Below are 21,366 nucleotides of genomic sequence, written 5' to 3'. Positions count from 1 at the left end.
CAAACCGTGATGACGCGCTCGCGTGCCTTCTCCTTCTTCTACTGCTGTAAAACGTGGCACCACTCGCTGTTGACGAGTGTGTAGAACCCCTAAACACATAACTATGAATTAACAATCTAATTTGTTGTCAGTAATCGTGTCCATCATTTGTTTCAATGTGCTGATAAAACCTCTTTTAAAACTTGTTTTGGGCAAATGAAGAGAAAGTTTCTGCTTCTCTGTTCACGCGCAGGTGAAGGTGGTCAGCTGCTTGATTTGAGTCTTAATATCTTGTGTTTATCAGGGTTGGTTTTTTTCTATGTACCTTATTATGTCTGTGGTGGTGACAATTAACTAAACTAGCAAAGTAGGCTAACACTGCTTTAGCCAGCTAACGTTTTACTGTTTTAATTCAGGTCTTCTTTAGTCTGACATTTGTGCAGGCAAACCTCAAGTCAGGTTTCTTTCTACATATCAGCTAATATCTCACGTTACGCGCTGAGCTCCAAGAGTTGCAGAGCTACCAGGGTCGTAACTGCAGTAACTGCACACCGATGACGCGGTTGGTTGGCTAACGGAGCCCAGCAGGATGTTGCTCAGAAATCCACAGACACTTTGATTTGAGCTGAAAACAAAACTAACTTCCTGTTGGGGGCTCCTTCAACGTAGCGCCAAGCGTGACCAGCTGGAGCGTTCAGTGGGAACAACTCGCTGGAGCTCATTCATGGTCGCGCTGAACCTGAGGGGCTGAAGTTGGTTATTTAAGAAATAATTCAAAATGGCAAGAAACTTAGATTTTTTTTAATTTTCTTTGGAGTTTGGGTCCAACAAACTAAGACTTCATAAGCAGAGCTGCTGTGTTGGATGCCATTAGTGCTGCTCAGTGCAACGAACGACTCCGTTTGTGTGGCGTCCCTCAGTGGGCAGGACAACGACACTCCTCCCCTCCTCAGGGCTCTGCAGTGTATCTGCACCATCATGAACATCTGATTAGCACATTATTCTCCTCCACACTGACAGACAGGGGTTTCTAACCTGCTCCACTGTCTTCACAAAAAGAAAAATGTCTGAAGAAACCCAACAAATCAGATAGAACCTGTAACCATGTGACGTCATCGCTCACCTGTGGAGGCGTGGCAGTAGCTGGTCTCTTTGATAACTTCAGCTCAGACTTAATGAGCACAACCTCCACCCAAGGAGTTAAAAGTGAAGCAAAAGGTGGCGACAGGTCTGTGGGAGGTGGGGAGTTTGAGTCATGCGTAGAATGTAGCACAGGCGGGTGATGCTGGGGCTCGGGTTCATGGTTCCCTCATGGAGGACGGCAGGAGTTTTCTACCCAACATACACACCAAGTATCTAGAGCGGCGTGGAAATATGACTGAGGCGTGTGGCCTTTCCTCACTATGTGGAGGTACTATGTGTATGTGTGTATGTGTGTGAGTGTGTTTTTGATTCATCCTCCATATGCTGAAGACGTATCTCGAGCCGGGGCGATGATCGAGGTCCGATGCTGGATCACCACATCCCAGCGTACAAGCGGCGTTATGCACTTCCTGTCTCCTACGTGGGCGTGGTCCCCTCCCCACCTGGTTTGTGGGAGTTAAAACCTCTAAACGAGAGGCCCTTCAGCTCTGGGGGCGTCGGTCTCCCACCTCTGAGGGTCATTATCAAGCGCAGTGATGCGGTTCTTCGCGGCTCCTGACGGCTGTTAGCGGGTCTTCCCAGGGCCTCCTCAGGCCAAGTGTGAACATTTGGAACAGTTCCACCAACACACCCGGTGGTGTCAATGCTCTTGATAACGACCTCAGAAATGCCTGATCCTCCGTGACCCCCCCCAGCCTGCCTGCTGAGTGACGCTGCTGATGTGATCCACTGATTCATGTCTGAGATCATTATTTTGCGCTTTGGACTTTATTGTGGGTTTATGGATAAAAGATCTTCAAAGTACCGTCTCAGAGCAGGAACAGGACCCACCCACCTGAGAGCGTCTTGAAATATCCAGGCTGACTCACTCCCAGTGCCTGGAGGCAAAGCAGGAGGTCCGCCTGCACTCTGAACCCTCATATTTTGGAACGTGGAGCAACATCTAGTGGCCATTGTTGGACGTGCAACAGTGGACCGACGTGATTGCTGTCTTGTGTGACAGCAGAACTGGCAGCGGTTCTGTTTTCGTCCTCAAATCCAGATGTGCAGTAAATGACACAGCCTGAACGCTCCCGCGATGCTCGGACCTGCTCAGCGTCAGTTTCATCTCCTGTAGAGGATCGACTCACCTCTGCTTCATCAGCGTCTTCCTCACTCTGGCGTCATCAGGTCACTGCTGCCAGCCAGGACTGAAAATAAACATATTTATGATCATGAAAGCTGATTCGGTTCACCTGACCTTTTAGTTCCTGAGCTTAAATTGATACTTCATCGAAAAACAAGTGTCTTTTTTCTTGTCAGATATTCACAAAGGTGTTTTTTCCCCCCTCCTGAATGCAGGGAGAGCTGCAGAGGTTCCACACCAGGAAGTGACACAACTGAAGTCACATGACCTGAATGAAGTGGTAACGTTAAACTCCCACAACCTCCCCTGACCCTGACTGAGTGTTTCCGTGCCTAAAGTTGAGTGGCAGGTCAGGCAGTGTGAAATATGACTGCAGATTGATGGGATCAGTTTTACATGTCTCCCCTCCGGTTCAGGGGGGAGTGTAAACTGAGGTTAAAGTCAGCGTCTAAATTATCCAGCAGGTGCATCCTCAAACTGGGAGTTTCCTGCCTGGAGCTGCAGACCGACGTTGGCCGTATTAATAATCTACCGCCGCTCGCCAAACGTTGAGCTGTTCCATCAGCTGCTGCTCTCTCGTGTCTAATTCCGGCTGGTGTGAGTCCAGGGAGGAGGCAGCTGCTACGGGAGGATACGGTTCACCTGTCAGCGGCGCTCAATTATGACCCGCTGTTCCTCTCAGGAACGACTCGCCAGATACACCAGACATCGGTGAGACAATCGAAACAGACATGCAGACGAATGCGTCCAAGCCTAAATTATAATGAAGGACTTTCATTCTTCAAAGATGGAGACAAACTTGTCTTTGAATGGTGACTCTTCTAGCCAGGGGTCAAAGGTTAACTGCCGGAAACCTCAAAACATAAACTGAATTAAAGTGAAGTTTGCAGCAAAATGCCAGTTAATGCGTCAGAACCTGCAGGGCCCTCGACGGCGCCGCCCTTCAGTCAGACGTCACAAGCTGCAGACAAACAAGAGCCGTGTCTACCCGCTCTATTTCAACACGTCCTCATGTCCCTGCTAGCAGGCTGCAGAGCGAAGCACCGCTTTTGTCAGGTTGGTACATTTGCAGTGTTTTACTTCAAGCCGCACTCTGACTTGCTCACTCGGCCTGCTTCATGTTATAAAATGCAGCGTCTCCATGGTCTTAGTACTGGAACGTTCCCGTCAGGTCAGCGGTCAGTGAAGGCAGCAGGACCTGCAGCAGCACTGCATCAAGAGCAGCTGAACCAGGAACCTCCTCCTTTTACTGCTTTTAAAATTGTGCTTCTGGTTTGTAGTCAGGGTCTACAGAACCTACCTCTGCAGGACCTGCAGCAGCTCCCTCCAGGTTCGCCTGCAAGGACAGAAGACAGAGACTGTTTGGGGAGCCTGATTGATTTTAACACCCACAGTTCATGAACTTGAGCAAGTAACTCACCTCTGGTTTATTGGGGTACTGAAGCCTCCAGATTTACAGATTCGAACACATGAAGGCTTGAATCCGGGTCTCCTGCTCAGTGGATGGGGTGTGATTATAGACTGTGTATTTGCTGTGGTTTCTGCTGAGGACGCTGTGGCGGAGGCGTGCGCCCTCTAGCTGAGGACGGGTGTATTTTAACTTGAAAGACAACTTGTTTCCAGAAGCAGCCGCGAGTGCAGCAGGTTGTGAGACTGATTGTTACTCCTGAAAACCTGGTAGTGACAGAAACACGCACAATATCTCGATCGTGTTTCTCCTTTTGTGAGAGTCCATAACAGCTGAGGCTGAGGGAGGAGGAAGTACTTGTTTTAGTATTTTCTTCACAGCTGCAGCAAGTTGTCAGTCTCACATGTTGCTTTATGCCAACGTGCTGCATCACTGTCGTTCGCTGGTTAGTCTGAGAGTCGCGCGCTGAGCCGACAGATTTCAACTGAAAACAAAGGTCAAAATCGACGTTCACACCTCTGGAACAAGATCCTCCTTACAAACTCACCATGGGCACGACAGACGTGAAGCTTTTGTGTTTAATGTGAAAGCAGATGAGAAACGTACATCACATTCAGAGTGAGCACTTTAGAAAAGATAACATGATGTCACTGAGGCGCAACTCGCAGGCTGAGGTGTGCTAGCCGAGCGCCGCGGGGGCTCCGAGGGAGCGGGCAACTGACGTCCTTAGCTCGCCGTGCTAATGCAACACATGCTACACTAGTTCAAGTTCATTGATTTGAATTTATTGCATAAAAGAACAGATAAGTCACATTCACTGGACTTTTTTAACATCAAGCTACAGTGACGATACATTTTTGTGACATTTTGTGACCCCAATATTATTGATGTGTTTACTGCAGTTATATGCTTTGCCCCCCCCCACCCCCAAATCTTATTGATGACTCCAGAATTCAGAGAGAGACTTTTGAGACCAACAATTCACAACAACGCAACTGTAGAAAACATCCATGGTGCATCGCCTGGTAGAACCCACGTCTCAGAGTCCTGGTCCGTGAACGAGCGCTTCAAATTAGAGTTTACACCTGGATGAAGAAGCGGATGGGGGTCAAACTGGATGATGCGTTTGAGATGCTGTAAATGGACGCTTCTACAGTTTGGCTGTTGTGACGCTTTTGTTTCCACATGAGAAAACCTGCTTTCCATAAGTTCCTTTACAGGTTGCGCCCCCTACAGGTGAGTTAAAATGCCAAACAGCTAATTTTGTCCACTTTCACACCGAGACGTTTGCATGGAACACTGGAAAGACGCTGGCAGCAGGTGCCTGCTAGTTAGCTCCCTTGTAGCGTGGGAGGCTAGCATTTAGTGAATTCTGGATTCACCAAGAAGTCATAAAGGGGAAGAAAAAAAGCCCTTGTGAATTCAAGACGTCTGCCAATGAGGAAGCGCTACACAAATCTTGATATCTGAGCGAGCTGAGTCTTCACCATCTTGTTAGCTGACGCTGGTACACAGGCTACAAGTACATCACAGTAGAGTTTCAACACAGGCTGAAGCAGTTCAAGGCAGCTGAGGTTCAACTGAAGAGGTTTGTTCCAAAGAGAAATACCCAAACCCCCAAACCTCCAACCCACAATTCTGGTGTGCAAAACGATGGACCACAACTCAGGTTCTGGGTAAAATCTAAAGTCTGTTTGGTTTGAAGTGTTCAATCAAGATAAAGGGTTTGAAGCTAGCAAGCAGGATAACAGATGGATCGAAACATAGAAGTACCACGTTCGCTCAATCAGAACGGTTGAAAAACCTGTTGGCATCAGAGGAGTTCCCTCACTCACTGCCCCCTAGTGGCGGCTCGCAAAGCTTTAATGTTCCTTCAGACTTGGCCTTTTGCTCAGAATTATCTAGTTTTCCACCGTTTATCTCCACACTCATGACTCCTCTGTTCAGTAACACATCAAACAGATTTGCACATTTGGAATAAAACTCTTCAGTTACAAAGACATTGGACCTGAATTCTGTCATGAAAATCAGTGTTGAATCCAGCGGTCCAGGGCAGCGGGGGGGCGTTTAGCTGTCAAACATCTTCTTCCTATCAGACTTGTCCTCGATGTTCTTACGCCAGTCGCCCACGTCGCGGAGCTGCTTGTCCTGTGAAGACGGGATATTTAGTTTAGATTGGAGACAAAAAATGGTGGAATTCCAAAAGGAAGAAAGGAAATATGCACACAAAAAAAGCTACCCAAGACGTAACCACGGGCAGTGAGGTGAGCGCTCGACAGGAGAGTCACCAGCCCTCTCTGACCTGCCGACTGAATTCCTCCATATTTATTTTGGTTTTGCCCAAATTGTGATGCTGCCAAACTAACAGAGAAAGTTCAATGAGCCCGAGTGATCCTGCAGCCATGCAGGCACGACCTCGACCTGTCAGCAGTGCTGAAGGTAAAGAGCTCCTCCTTCAGTCTCAGGCTGCTCACCTCCTCCTTGACCTCCTTCTTGACCTGCTTCAGGTTGGCCCTCAGGTCCATGTTGACCGTGTGTTTGGAGCCCAGCAGAGCCTTCAGCATGGCGTCGGCAGACATGCGCACCTTCTTCAGCCGGGGTCTCTTGAACTTCCCCCTCAGATCCACAATCTTGATGTTGAGGTCTCGGACCTTCAGGCAGCAACAACACACAGACAAGAGACTGCGATCACCGGCCCGGCGATACGATTCAGACTGGGCGGAACATCATTGTATGCTGAGTTTCTGGGTGTGGACTGGAGGCAGTAGACGGTCAGCCAGGGACCCTCAGTGTCATCACTGCTCGCCCCACTGATGGCGTGGGAGGTGGAGGCAGATAAAACCCCCAGACGGAGAGCCTCACTCTGTTTTAAAGATGCAGCTGACAGAGTGACGGCAGTGTGGATCTCTGCGCCGCCATCTTCAGCACCTGTTCACTGCATGGCAGTCAGCGGTGTTTAGGGTCAGACATCCCGTGTGGCCGTTGGCTGCAGCTGCTGCATCTCAAGGATTTGCATTAGAACATGGAACAAAGCGCCGATAACGGCTGCGGTTCTTTGAGAGGAGCGCCTCACCTCATCGAGAACCATATCGAGTTTAAACTCGATGCAGTATCTCTCCTCCTCACTGACGTCAATCTGCTGATGAAGTTTCTGGCAAAGTTCCTGAGGATGAAGACAAATTTCAAACTTTAGCCAAAAACATTAAAGCGAGATTTTCACCACTCAAACCCACAAAAGTGACATCATCCAACAAAGATGCTTGTTTCTATGCGTCAAGAGAGTGTTTGTGCTTTTCAGGGTTCTTGGCTGTGTGAGATTATTCATCCGTGAAGTGCTGACAGCAGCGTATCCGGGCCGACCCGGGTTGACCCGTGCCACTCTGGCTCACCACCAGCTCCTCGTTGGAGTAGGGCAGGTCCAAGGGAGGGCACTTCTCCGCCAGGAACTTCTCCCTCTCGTCGGCCTTCACCGAGGCTTCGGCCTCCAGCAGAGTGTTGGCCACCGCCAGCATACAGCTCTGAGGACGGAGGCGTCCCGCCACGGTCAGGGTCACAGCAAACACACACACAAGTATTTGTATGTATTAGTACTTCTTCACGCCTACCTTCAGAGTATGCTTACGTCTGGCAGACAGCCTCTTCCTGCAGACAAACATTCATCAGGACGAGTGGAAATAAAGACAAACCAAAACCAGGATGTTTCTATGGAGGTATTTCCATATATGTTCCCTATGCAGATATTTCTTGTCATCAAGTTTGTTTTAGTGATGAAGAAGGGAACGATTTGACGGCCACTTGATAAACACATTTGATCATCAATATCCTGGGACAACAGGAGAAGAAAGTAATCTACAATTGATTGATTTGCATTGAAAGTTTGGTGTTGATGTTGAGTTCTGCTTCACTTTCTCCTGAGCTCCACCGGCACGTAACACCACCAGACATGTCTGAGTCCAGGTTCTAAGTAAAAGAGGTCTCTACTCACTCGGTCGCCATGGTAACTGCAGGGTCCTTATATTATCTGGTTAAAAAAAAAAGAGAACCAGATTCAATGATTTTGATTCACCACAGAACATAAAAACAGCAAAAAATAATCAACCTGTCTGTTAATGATGGACGTGTTTAATCTGTGGGAGGAAGCTGGAGCTCCTGAGGCTCCTGAAGCTCCTGAAGCCCCTGAAGCCCCTGAGCCTCCTGAAGCTCCTGAGCCTCCTGAAGCCCCTGAGCCTCCTGAAGCTCCTGAGGCCCCTGAAGCCCCTGAGGCTCCTGAAGCTCCTGAGGCCCCTGAAGCTCCTGAGGCCCCTGAATCTCCTGAGGCCCCTGAAGCTCCTGAATCTCCTGAGGCCCCAGAAGCTCCTGAGGCCCCTGAAGCTAATTTCAAACACTTGTCCATCCCCATGTGTCCCCTTTTGGAGTAGAAGAGTTAACATGTTGTATACTAAACTAAATTATGACACAAGATACATGCAAAGAAGTAAAAGTACTGATTAATGACATCACCACGGGTACCAGGAGGCGTAAATTAATGAGACATGAAGAAAACGTGAGTCTGGATCAATGTGGGACTTGTTTACTTGTTTTGTTTGTTTTAGGAGACACTCGTGGAGTTCACCGACATGCTCCTGACACATCCATGTTACATGGTTGTGTGACCAAAAGTGTTTGTGTAGCGTTGTGGTTGCTATGTGACAACAACATAGACATGTGACCGCTGTGGAAACATGTTGCCGTCACGTTGATGCAGATCAGTTCCACCGTCCACCACGACGAGGGTCGTGATGGTAGAGTGCCGCCGTTGGGCGACTCGGGACAACAAGATGGCCGCCTCCCATGTACTCACTAACAGGAGTCTTCAGCTCACTAGATTATTTCCCTCCTGTATCTCCTCTTGGAGACTCCAGTAAGCAGAAAAGGCCAGCCACGTTCATTTAGCCTGAGGCTAATGGAGACTGACGGCTAACAACAGCTGTAGCCGTGTGATCGCCCAATCAGAGGTGTGTGTTCGTTTTTATCTCCCGTCAAAGCGTTGGTGGATTACCAATCGTACTTCTGGATTAAAAAGATGTGAATTTGTAAATGGACATTTTGGCAGTTTTTAGCCGTCAGTCTCTATTAGCCTCAAGCTAACGGAAGCTCCTCCACAGTTGCTGTCTATAATGGTTCTAAATGCTTGTTGACCCTTGTTTGGCCTTTTGTCCTGTGGAATTGTGTGACGGTAGCAGTGGAACATCCCAAGTTCCTCTACGTGTTCGTATACTTGGCTAATAAAGCCGGTTCTGGTTCTCACCCTCCATCAGCGGCCTCCGTGTTCTTTCCATTGTTTGTGTGTTGCGTGTTCATGGCCACATCTGTCACGCCTGATCTGGTCTCATCAGATTCCGTGTTTGGATCATGTTGAGTCTATCTTAAGACGTCACGGTCGTTCCAGGAAACCTCATGGAACTAAACATTGTAACCCGCGTTGATGCTTTGAAGGGCTGCAACGCTATTTTTAGCTACGCCCGCCCTGGTGAAAGGGTCCCACTCTGCCAGACCGAAGAATCCCAACTATTGGATGGATTACCATCACATTTGTGTGCAGCCGTTTATGGATCCTGATCAGACTGCCGGTCCTCTGGCTGCTGGTGTAGCGCCACCATTGGACCCCGGTTCATAGCAGGACACCTGAAAACTACAGATTGCCCTTCGGCCTCCGCCATGCCGCCAGAGTCGGGGCCAATCATGTGCTCAGGCAGATTTGAGAAGTCAGGATCCTTCACAACAAACAACATGGTCGCACAAGTAAAACCTGCTCTACTTTCATTTGTTCATCTACCAACAGCAAAGTCATTGTCATTTGAGCTGGTAGTCTTGCTGTCGTCGTGGCAACTGAGCCACACCCCCTATCTCTTCAGTTCAGTGACGCGCCAGCAGAGCAGCAAGCCGGCAACTCTTCTCATCCTTAGATTTTTTTTTTCCCCTGTCCGTCCAAACTGTCAAGAGTGTTGTGGTCGCCGTGACAACCACCGTGGATTTGCTTCAGGACAGCATTCAGCATCACACCGTAGCAGAGAGTAAAATTTAACTCCCCGCCTACTGAATGTAAAAAAAAAGAAAGAAAGAAAAGTACAAGAAAAGAAATTAGAACAACATGGCAGCGATCCAGGATGAAGCTTTTCCTGTCCTGTCTGCTTTGTGGTGCCGCACCTGCATGGCTGACTGAGACGCCTCAGTCGAGCCACCATAGAGCCGCTTCCTCTCTATGACAGAAATAAGCAGCGCGCCCTTCTACATTCTACACACGGGTCCTTTAACGTGGCGAGCAGACGCCTCGTCCTCGGTGAACAAGCTTGGCGCTGCCATGTTAACATTAGCATTGTGACTGTGTTAGCATGTAGCTCAGAGCACTGCTGTGTCTATGCAGTTGCTAGCACGGCACTCACAGCCTTGTAGAGCAATTTTTACTGGAAAAACTCTTTTTTTTTTATTTGTCTTTTGTAATGTGTGATATTATTTCTGTATTTTAGTCCCTGTTCACCATCTGGAAAAGATTCTTCTGAATTCAGTTACTACTTTAAATAGTAGTCACTATTTTGAGCATCCCACCCCATGCTGGAGCAACTTTCTAGAGCGGGGATTTAATCAAATACGCATCAGGTTGCTTAGAAACCACGAGAGTTACTGGTAAAGAAGCCTTGAGGCCTGTTCCAGGGTACTGGGAGGCCTGCTAGTTGCTGCAGAGCCTCCCGTCGTGTTTCGGGAGTCTGTGACTGAGCAGCGGATTAAGGGTCTATTCCTGGAGCCACAGCTGTTCCCAACATCTCCATTATGGAGGGAGGAAAAAAATGACAGCAGGCTCGTCTTAAAAGAAAAGACGTCTGACAAGCACTGCAGGCATCCTGAAACACATAGCTGGCACAGGAACAAGGGGTGGGGGTGGGGTCCCTCCAGGGTGGACAATGTATTTTAGGACACTTAAAACTGGGAGGACTTGTCAACATGACGCTGCGGGTGGAGTGATGTCTGCAGGGGTAAATTTAGGCCCTGATTTTGTCAGCGTGTAGGTAGGATTGTCTCTGGAGGGAGGGCGGAGGGGCTCACCGTAACCCGACACTGAAGCGCTGAGAAGCTTTTAGCAAATATAACTGTGGAGGTCTGACCTCATATGCTGGAAATTTGCTGTGTAGGAAAAAAAATACAGATGCAAAAGTACAAAAACACTGCACTTTTTTTATGAGCAGCGGCATCAAAAGAATCAGATGATTTAAGTGGCCCAAAAAAACAACAACATTGTTATGTAAAAGAAAAGTTTTAGGCAAGTGTGTGTATTCAGAGACGGGAGCGTGGGTGTGGCGGTGGCGGCGGCAGCAGGTTAGCCCGAGTCTCCCTCTTAAACCCCCCGGCGCTGACAGGAGGATAAACACCGACGGATGGATTTCAAGTTCGTGCCTTGTAGTGGTGTAACCTTTCAGACAGCCACATCCTTGGCCGTACATCACCGCAGCGAGCGCGTCCAGCATTTTAAACCAGACACACGGAACAGAACTGCTCTTTCAGAGGAAAAAACTGTTCGTGATGAACAGGAAACAAGCACAACGACAGAAGCCAGACTCCAAACACCCTGGGTACAGTTGCACCTCACGCATAGTTGGTGAGCGTTAAAGGTCAAGTAGAAATTCTGCAAAATAAACACTTGATTCTGATTAAAGCTCTCGAAACCACAAGGACGAGCCTTTTACAATAAAACTGGTGGTGATGAGACGAGTCCCTGGAGCCGCCGCCACTTCACGTCCATCAGACGGCCAATTCGTGTTCTGATTCTCAAATTTGAAATTAAGATCCACTTCATTTCTGACAAGCAAACTGTCACCGGGCAAAAGAGGAAACCTCCCCAATATCACAGCAACAGCTTCAGCCGTCAATCGAACTTCAAACTTCCTACCTTCAGGGAGCAGAACTTGTAGGAGTCACTCGGCACAGACGAGTCCCGGGCAGCAGGAGAGTAAAGAAGGTATATATTGCAATCTCTGATAGCCCTCTAAATCCTCCACTTTCTCTTTATGGAAGCGGATTACTGCTCAAACCAATGAGCTGGCAAGGTCATGAAATACAGTACAGAGTCACCTGCCCCCTTCCTCAGCTCGCCTCCTTATAAATAACCCGCCCTTCAAGATTCTTCTCTGTATTATCTTTGTCAAAGAAACCACGGAGGCATTCGCTCATCCACCAGTTTAGTAGATGTGTTGAAGTCCACACGCTCCGGCTCCAGAGATAAGAAGAGCTCCCCTACACACACACACACACACACACACACACACACACACACACATCTGATGTTGTTTGTGCAGGACAACAACGGAACCTTCTCTCCTCTCATTAGAAACATCCGGATGGCGTGAATTTACAGGTTCTTTCCTTGGAACCACGGCACCCCTGAGTCCATTCTGACATCCGAATGCGGGATTTTGGACCAGGATCAGTTTACAAAAAACATCTGATGTCACAAATCCTGCTTGTAGGTTAAAAATCGGATTTTCACTGAACGCAGAGAAAACTTTCGCCAATGAGCAGCAGGACCAGCGTTCTAGAGTCAAACGCCGAGCTTCACCTGTGGGAAGAAAGAGAGCAACGGTCAACGGCCTGGAGGAGACGTCAGTCTGATCGACGTCCAGCTTTTAGAGAACATTGCAGGTTGTGGATGCCAGACGGTGGACATGTAGCACAACCTACAGTTAGATTTGATGAAATTAAGAGTGAAGAAGCTTCCGCTCACCTTGGAGGCATTTTAGATCTTGTTGAAAGGAGCAAATCTTGTTCCTGTACTTGGGTTCTGGATGAACTCCAAGAACTCACAAGGTGGTCGTTTCAGCAGCTCTCTGTCGAGACGGTGGCCTGAAGCCCAAGAAAAAAACTCTGAGAGAAAAGAGAGGTGAACTCACTGTTGTCCCTCAGACATTTGATGCCGGCTAAAAAACCACACATTTCCCCTCTCAGCAGCCACACCTCGCCTGATTGGTGGGTTTGGCAGCAGTACGCATCACAGGGCTCATGAACGAGATACACTGAGGGATGAAGCAGCCTTCCTCAGCAGCTGACTGTTTATTTGAAACTTTTTCTGCAGTTTACAAATTGGCTTATGTTCAAAAGCAAGTCTGTTGGTGTCACAGGATCCTGGCGTATGTCTTCATGCAGGTCACAAGCAAAAACCAGGATTCCCAGTTGCGTTTAAACTTTGAAGGGGGATTTATTGGGTTACTGACTGATACAGAGAAAGAGCAGATGTGTGAGCAGGGCAGACTCTGATTTTAAGCCTCAGCCTCAAACATCTTCTTCCTCCCATCCATCCCAGATTTGTCTTCGATGTTTTTACGCCAGTCACCGACGTCACGTAGTTCCTTATCCTGAAACGTCAAGAGGACCCAAAGATCAGAACTGGACCACACAGGTTCACCAAAAATTATGAATGCAATATTTGAGGTGGAAATCTGAACCAAAGAAGTCAATCAGTCTCCTTTGACAGATGATCCAACACCAAAAATTCAGTTGAACCAATGCACAGGCACTTGGTCCTGGTCCAGACCGGAGGGTTCTAGAGTGTTTTAATCTCTGACCAAAGTGTTGGTGGATTACTGATCACACGGCTGGATTGAGGAGACCTGGATTATACCAGACGACGACCCGCAGAGTTTGTAAACATCCTGACACCCTGCTCACCTCCTCCTTGACCTCCTTCTTGACCTGCTTCAGGTTGGCCCTCAGGTCCAGGTTGACGGTGTGTTTGGAGCCCAGCAGAGCCTTCAGCATGGCGTCGGCAGACATGCGCACCTTCCTTAGGACCGGCTTCTTGAACTTGCCCATGAGGTCCTGGACTTTGATCTTCAGGTCGTCAATCTGTAGGGCAGACGGACCGTCGAGCTTTACACTCCAAATAAGGTCATCTTTGTTCACAGGGAAAAAAAACCAAGATGGTGGCGGGCAAACTGCCGATGGGTGATGTCATTGAACAATGTTTGGGACGAGCAACCCAATGGCGCCGAACAGGAATCTACCTCCTTGTTTGACTTGTTGACTTTCATCTCCAGGTCGTACCGCTCCTCGTCGATCACGTCCATCCTGTGGTGGATCTCCCTGCACAGCTCCTAAACACAAACATGACCACTTCCAGCCTTCTTGATTTGACGGCCGGCGTCTTTTACTGGAATCCATGCTTATTAACACGCACCCACCCAGTTAAGTCACTTACACACATTTACAGTGAGCTCAGGTTATCTGCGCCTGTCCACACGTCATGAGCCGCGTCACAGGTGTGTTTGGGACTCACCTGCAGCTCCTGCATGCCCCTGGGCAGAGACAGAGGAGGGCAGGTCTCCATCATGTACCTGCTCCTCTCCTCCTCTCGCTCCTGCTCCTCCTGCTCCAACAAAACTTTGGCGATGGACAGCATCAAACTCTGACGAATACCAGCCGGGCGGAGCCACGTATTAATGCCTCTTGCCTTCAAAGTTTTGTTTGGTTACAAAATTGATTGCAAATAAAACGCAGAAACTCAAGAGTCTTTACCTTCAGATGATGTTTGCGGCTGGAGGACATTTTTTTCCTGAAAAGTGTAAGAAAACAACAATTTGATGGATTTCTTTCCTTTTTTTAGTCGCCACTCTGGGGGGCATTGCGGACGACTGCACACTTCCTCCACCACATCATGACCCGCCGTTTCTGAGACTACGTCAGTCAGAAACTAGTAATGATGGGGAGGTCCAACAGGTCCAAAACTGAAACGTGCATGACCTTAAAGAGGCACTTACTCTGACATCTTGGCGGCTCTTTGGCTTCACCAACTGCAGAATGAAAAGTCAGAGCACACAAATGAATACAGAGTTGATTAAAGACCCCAAAATAATTAACGTGAGTTACGAAGTAGCTCTCATTGAGGAAAACCTCTGGCTTGAATTTAGACCCACTGACGGAGGGAGGGATGGATGGAGCAGCTAAACGTAGTATAAATCAAGGGTTAAAACTCACGATGTCCCGTCGTCCCTGGGACGTAAGTAATTGTCATGGAGGGAATCAATATTCTTTCTAGGGTCGACCTCGGGATGAAGAGAATTTTGTGGGCCCTGACTTCCTTTTCCCGTTTATGTTTTCAACACTTTCTGCGAACCAGAACGCGTTTGCGGTTGGTGGAACGACTTGTGTGGAAGGGTAAATGTGTTGTCCAGTGAGACAGAGACTGCTTGCCACTCAAATCTAGTCTGCTTTTCCCTGTTTGTGAGGGCTGGGGTTAGTTAGTTGTAATTTAGTTGCATTTATTTGGTTTATTTTATATGTTGTAGTCATTTTGATCCAAGTAAAAACTACAGTACCAATAACGCAAAGCAGTTAAGGGTCTGAGGCCTCTAGAAGGGAGAAGAAGTGTGAACACAGAGGACTGAGATCCCGTCAGAGCTGAAGTGGACCAGAAAGTGATCTGGGTCCTCATGTTTGAAGGAAAATAAATATGTTATTTTAACAACATCATTTATTGTGTTTTAATTAAATCATTAGTAAGAAGCAACTCAAAACATAAAAACGATTTTTGGGGAAATTTGTGACGGTTCAAAATGTTATTCAGGACATTTCCGGGACAGTGATGAAAAACCAGTTTTAACCCCCGATGTAAACACCCTAAAGATTAAAAAAAAAAATCTGATAAAAAGAGAGCAAAATCTAACAAACTATTGTAAGTCCATGGGGGGGGAGACATGTGCCAGGAACCTGTCTGAGCTACGTATGAATTCAACATTACGTCTCTGCATGACAAAAGCATTCGTCTGACAGTCCACCGCTACGACCTTCGTTGACGCTCGCGTGACAATACTTGACAAGAGTAACTTGATTTGCATTGAATGATGTTAAGATGTAAGATGTTTTAAAACTTTTAATCTTCTAGTTTAGTTGTAGTTTTTCCCATTGACACATGGAACTCTGCCGAGACCTCGATGACCCTGAACTCAGGAGTGAAAGAACTCCAAGACCCTGGTGGTCTGAACCATTATCACTGCCTGCAGTAAAATGGGCCAACAAGTCGACTTAATATGGGACATTTTTTCACAAACTATCCTTGAAACAAATTTGATCTGAAATTGGATTTTTAACAACGGATACAGTTGATCGAATGTTTTCTTTATTCTTTTTGTTGCAGCATCGCTGGATCCTGGTGTCCTGGGTGTCCATCAACGCTCCTGATTTCTTTTTAAAAAGTCCAATTAATTCAATTAACTGTGTAACATTAAGTGGTTTCATTACTGGCCTCTTTATTGACCCTGTACCCCCCTACATAGCAGTAGCATACCAGCGACTGACTACCTGCAGGAGAACCAGGGACGAGGTACCGTAGGCCCAACTTGCAAATATTTTAGCCCGTAGAACACAAGATCAGCTGCAGCAGTCGTCACCAGTCGTACGCTCTCGTGTTCCAGTCGTTGTGAATGATGCCCAAACTGGAGAACAGTTGAAAATATCTGCACACTTACAGATGCTCCCCCCAAAAAATTAGGCAACAAACCAACTTAAGACTAGTTTTAAAGAGATCCTACCTTGGTTTTTTTGAGCGTCCCTCTAACCTGAGGGATCATCTGGTCAGGTCTTAAATTTCGGAGAATAAACTCAATTTTTTAAATGGCATTCCTGGCCATGTAGTACTACAACTATGTAGTACTCCCTCTTTTGTTTATCTCATTTAAATATCCATGCAGTTGAGGGTATCCGTGTGAATCTACTAGATCCCAGTAGTCAAAAATGTGTGCCAACCATATGGACTATGTCACGGTTTAATAAGAAGAAAAACCCTGAGAGCCTAAATAAATCCTATACTGTTGTTTTACTGGTATGAATATTGTTATTCTACCACTTGATAGATAGATAGATGGATGGATGGATGGATGGATGGATGGATGGATGGATAGATAGATAGATAGATAGATAGATGGACAGATAGATGGACAGATAGATAGATAGATAGATGGACAGACAGATAGATATAAATTCATGTATAAAGACAGGACAAGGAGGACATTAAGTTATAACCAGGGTCATTTCTGCATGGGTCCTGAACCCCTTGAGCCAGCTTGCTCGACTCCTTCCTCTCCAAAACTACTCAGAAACCTACAAAATCTCTACAAAAACTGCCAATATTTAGAACCACTGCTCTGGAGACCCAGAACTAAACAAGGAACCTTCCAGCTCCACAGAACTATTGGTCATCAACTGCTATCAATCTCTGCCCTTTGCCTCATCTTTTCATGGTCTCACCGTAAGACACATTTCTGCTCAAATGTTGAAGAAAAACCAGCAACATTAACTGGAGAGGAAACCAGTTCCCCCTTCCCGACTGAAAAAACACCCACTTCACATCCTAAGTATTGTTAACAGTTTTCTTTAAACTTTTATCAGCAGTACCTTTCTCGTAAGGAATACCCTCATACAACTGTCTGAAAACTCATCTTTACATGATGTAATGAAGATTAACCAAAGCTAAATTATGAGGTTTGAACATTACTGCTATCGGTGTATCGGTTCTCTGTGGATAAATAGAGGCAGAAGTGTGATTACTGAGAAAAGGAAAAGCAGCCGGAGTGGATAACATCCCAGCAGAGCTCGGGCAAGCAGGGGGAAAAGCCATGATCGACATCCTCACCAGCAGCTGCGCCAAAATCTGGCAAGGGGTGAAAGGCCTACATCACGTACCCAGTCACTTGTCATCATACTTCCCAAGAAAGGCAACTTTGCCTACCAAAAGGCCTCCATGGCCCTCAATCGCTATCCTCCTCCCGGTGTGGGCTGTGAGAGCTCCGGGGCCGTTTCCACCACAGGTTGCTTAGCCGCTGGTGCACAGCTGCCGGCGTCTGCCGCACAGCTGCCGGCGTCTGCCGCACAGCCTCCACAGCCCTCACTGCCATGGCTTTTGGGGAAGTTGACATTACACGTTGCACAAACCTCACTGCTGACTCACGCACTGCCTGCAGTGACTGTTGCATGACCTTAGGGGCCCCTGCCACTGCTTGCTGCACAGCCTCTGGTGCATGGCGCATGGCCTCAATGGCCCTTGCAGCAGCATGCTGCATAGCCTCTGGAGTATGGCGCAAGGCCTCCATGGCCCTTGCAGCAGCATGCTGCATAGCCTCTGGGGCATGGCGCATGGCCTCCATGACCCTTGCAGCCACATGCTGCATAGCCTCTGGGGCATGGCGCATGGCCTCCATGACCCTTGCAGCCACATGCTGCATAGCCTCTGGGGCATGGCGCATGGCCTCCATGACCCTTGCAGCCACATGCTGCACAGCCTCTGGGGTATGGCGCATGGCCTCTACGGCCCTTGCCACTGCTCTCTGCAAGGCCACCGAGGACCTCTTTGCCATCTGCCGCATGAGCTCAGGGGCCCTTGTCACTGCCTCCTGTACAGCCCCCAGTGCACAGTGTATGGCCTCCATGGCCCCTGCTACTGCTTGCTGCACAACTCTCCTTGCTGACTGCCGTACAGCCTTCAGCGCCTGCTGCTTGGCCTCCACGACCCTTGCCACAGTCTGCTTCACGGCTTCAGGAGACTTCGATGTCACATGTTGCATGGCCCTCTCTGCTGACTGCTGAATGGCCTCCGGGGCTTGCGCCGCTACTTCCAGCACAGCTGCCGGTATGCGCTGCACTGCCTCCGGGGCCTGCGCCGCTACTTCCAGCACAGCTGCCGGTATGCGCTGCACTGCCTCCGGGGCCTGCGCCACTACTTCCAGCACAGCTGCCGGTATGCGCTGCACTGCCTCCGTGGCCCTCACAGCCATCTGCTCCATGGATGCGTTCATCTCAAATTGTTAGTGTAGCTGCTGCTAGAAAAGGCTCAGGACTGAGGCACCCACCAAGGTGAATGAAACGTTTTATTGGGACTTAAAGGTTCCTTAAAAACTGTTGACATTTTCACTGACAGACCCTTCAGTGATGACAGCACATCAATGCACACTCTTGAATGCTGTGATGACATCACCGGTGTATATCAATGCACACTCTTGACTGCTGTGATGACATCACCGGTGTATATCAGTGACACTAGATGAAATACGTTATTATTACTTTTATCATTATTATTACTAGTATTTGTAGTAGTAGTAGTAGTAGTAGCATTAAGTTAAGAAACAAATACAAAATCACACAACACTACCTGTGTTTCAGTTCATCACTCTAGCATGTGTGAAAGGAGAGATGCTCTCTCTCTCTCACTCTCTCTCTCACTCTCTCACACACACACACACACACACACACACCTCCATTCATCTCTGCAAGTATTTGGCTCATCCCTGGTTGTTTGTTATGGAAACAGAGACGTTGGTCAGATGAGACCCAAGACCAGGAACCGTCTGGGAAAGTTAGTTTAGAGGGAACCTGATACAAACTGGAGCAGCAGCATCCTCTTTGAGGAAAAAGCTCCAGTCTAAATTAAGACCCCCTCACTCCCTCTGGGCATCCCCGTAATGGGAGGTCTGTGTGAGGGTCCATTATCAGGAAAAGTCTGATACCTTCACTGTTGGCAAAAAACATCTCCAAAGCAACAGAGGCCTCCTCTAAAAATACTGAGCCTGCAGAACCATCTGGAGCAGGAACCTCATCACGCTAACAGACACTGAGACCGCTGACTTTTGAATGTCAGAACACTTAGAAAGGTTGATTTATCCCCCTGGTTGAGTTATGAATGAACATCGTCATCCCTAAAAAGCTTTGGTTTTTGGGATCCTGATCCTTCTAGAATTTAAAATTTTAGAGTCTGTCAAGGAAAACAACAAAATCTTATACATTCCCACAATACATGTCGTGGATGTCCATGTGGTATTAAAAACCACATATATCATAAGAAAGTGATGAGCCTCAATGATGCAAGTGCTGGTTGTACTTTTCCTTGGAAAAAAATAACTTTTGATAAACTCAAAAGTCTCAGAAAAATGTCAATCATTCAGATTCCCACTCCCTAAATTGGGAGATGCCTTCAATCGCCCCCAATTTCAAGGAGTCAATGACATTAAAAACTCACGTTCGTACAGGCATTTCTTAACAAAATATCTGTAAATGTGAACCAGCAGGTACATTATCCAGGGGGCAAAACTCTTTCACTGAGAGCCAAAGAATATTAAATGATGGGATACTATGAAAAAATTCAAGTTAACATGTAAAATGGTTGAAAGATACAAAGTTCCTAATTATACCACATTCACACAGCAGCCATGATCCTCTGACGTCACACTCTGCGTTGGAATCTGGATAATTTATTTAATATATACTATCATTTCATCACGGTTGAACAGCAACTGCAGAAAAACACAGTGCCACATTTTAAGGTAAGACAGATACTTAATAATCTTTCAGCTACGTTAAACCAAGAGCTAACGTTCCAGCATTCATCAGCTTCCTAGCTAACGTTGCTGGTACTAAATTCGATAGTGAAGGCAAAAGCTAACGTTATCTAGCGTCTCGCTCTGTGGAACACATCTTTCTGTGTAATATTCATACAGATTATATCCAACAGATGTTTCAGGTCTGGCACTGGAACAAGGACTTTCTCCAGACCAGAATGGGATGACCCACACCTGTAACCCCTAGCACCACTTCCAGCTACCTGCCAGCGGGCACTGGTGTGGGGGTTTCTCATATAAGAAATGGGTGGGGAGAATTTCCTCAAGGCATTCCAGAGATGAGAACTCTGTGTGCAGTGGCTGTAATCTCAACCTTCCAAGTCTTCCATCCTTCCACTTCCACCCCAAATTTCTTTCCCCAGCAAGAAGCAGCTCCTTATAGGTAAACTGGCCCTGGACACAAGCTCAGTCACCAGGCTAGGTCCTAGTGAGCATGTCTGTTATGCGTGTGAGGAAACTGGAGCACCTGGGCAGAACACACATGCTCTCTCTCACACACACACACACAAACTCTCTCGCTCACTAACACACACACACACACACACACACACACACACACACACACACACACACAGTGAACCTGCAAACTCCCCTCAGAAAAGCCCCAGAACCCTCTTGCAGTGAGGCGACTGCTCCAGCCTCCCTAACAACCACTTAAAGTCATTACCTGTTGAGGAACATGAGCAGCAACGGTAAATAATTACCGTCACAATCGTGAACTCATCACCATCATTGATGGAGCCAAAATGTCAAGTATTACCAACAATACTTGAGCACAGGAACGTGTCGCCTGACAGACTGCAGATACCGTGACTGACAGGGAACCAAACGTGATTTTGTTAAATGCGTCTGTCAGGAAAACCACCAGGCTGAACTCAGGTGTCCTTTCACACCTCTTCCCACCTTCCCTCTCAGCCAATCATGACACGAATTTAACATCACCCCCTCCATCACGTCACGGCATCCACGAGCAAGACAAACACTCAAAACTACCGGCACAGACAACAGCCGGATGTTGTTTTCATCACCGGCCAAAATGTCTGGAAACGGTTCTTTTTGTTTGAGAAAAAAAAAAAAAATCTGCAGCAGAACAAGAAATGAAATGATTTCTTACCTTTAGAACGAACACGGTTGTGAGGGGAGCGGAGGATCAGGCTACTGGCTCGGTTTGCCTCATAAGTTGGTATATATCCCATTCCCAGATGGAAAAGGAAATCCCATCTTCCTTTTTATGGAAGTTGACTTTCTTACACACCAATAGGCTCAGCTGCATCTGAAATGTTATCTCCGAGCTCCCCTGTGCC

At 47.5% G+C, this 21,366-nt stretch overlaps 2 protein-coding genes across 2 annotated transcripts; both read right to left on the bottom strand.

Annotated features, from left to right (window-relative positions):
* Nucleotides 1-4,236: 4,236 nt before the first annotated feature.
* Nucleotides 4,237-11,708, bottom strand: LOC147259449 (troponin I, fast skeletal muscle-like). The gene is made up of 7 exons (XM_086209832.1): nt 11,578-11,708; nt 7,642-7,677; nt 7,262-7,298; nt 7,046-7,174; nt 6,730-6,819; nt 6,131-6,307; nt 4,237-5,804 (listed from the first exon to the last, which is right to left on the bottom strand). Exons 2-7 carry the CDS (start codon nt 7,650-7,652, stop codon nt 5,724-5,726), a joined length of 525 nt encoding a protein of 174 aa, XP_086065958.1. The 5' UTR covers nt 7,653-7,677; nt 11,578-11,708; the 3' UTR covers nt 4,237-5,723.
* Nucleotides 11,709-12,090: 382 nt separating this feature from the next.
* Nucleotides 12,091-21,249, bottom strand: LOC147259448 (troponin I, fast skeletal muscle-like). Its single transcript, XM_086209831.1, has 8 exons — nt 21,177-21,249; nt 14,438-14,470; nt 14,196-14,232; nt 13,957-14,085; nt 13,685-13,774; nt 13,350-13,526; nt 12,409-13,036; nt 12,091-12,243 (listed from the first exon to the last, which is right to left on the bottom strand). Exons 2-7 carry the CDS (start codon nt 14,443-14,445, stop codon nt 12,941-12,943), a joined length of 537 nt encoding a protein of 178 aa, XP_086065957.1. The 5' UTR covers nt 14,446-14,470; nt 21,177-21,249; the 3' UTR covers nt 12,091-12,243; nt 12,409-12,940.
* Nucleotides 21,250-21,366: the final 117 nt, after the last annotated feature.

The sequence above is a fragment of the Aulostomus chinensis genome, chromosome 7, assembly GCF_037954235.1.
Source record: "Aulostomus chinensis isolate RoL2024-O1b breed Wild chromosome 7, RoL_Achi_v1.0, whole genome shotgun sequence".
NCBI lineage: Eukaryota > Metazoa > Chordata > Actinopteri > Syngnathiformes > Aulostomidae > Aulostomus > Aulostomus chinensis.
Note: the sequence above shows the minus strand (reverse complement) of the source record. Positions and strands in the feature narration are given on the sequence as shown.

Coding starts and splice junctions, on each gene's coding strand:
- LOC147259449 (XM_086209832.1), bottom strand. Junction 7,175..7,261: donor GACGTAAGCATACTCTGAAG/GTAGGCGTGAAG, acceptor CTCCGTCCTCAG/AGCTGTATGCTGGCGGTGGC. Junction 5,805..6,130: donor AGAAGGAGGTCAAGGAGGAG/GTGAGCAGCCTG, acceptor CCGTCTTCACAG/GACAAGCAGCTCCGCGACGT.
- LOC147259448 (XM_086209831.1), bottom strand. Junction 13,775..13,956: donor GGGGCATGCAGGAGCTGCAG/GTGAGTCCCAAA, acceptor GTTTGTGTTTAG/GAGCTGTGCAGGGAGATCCA. Junction 13,527..13,684: donor TCAACAAGTCAAACAAGGAG/GTAGATTCCTGT, acceptor TCTGCCCTACAG/ATTGACGACCTGAAGATCAA.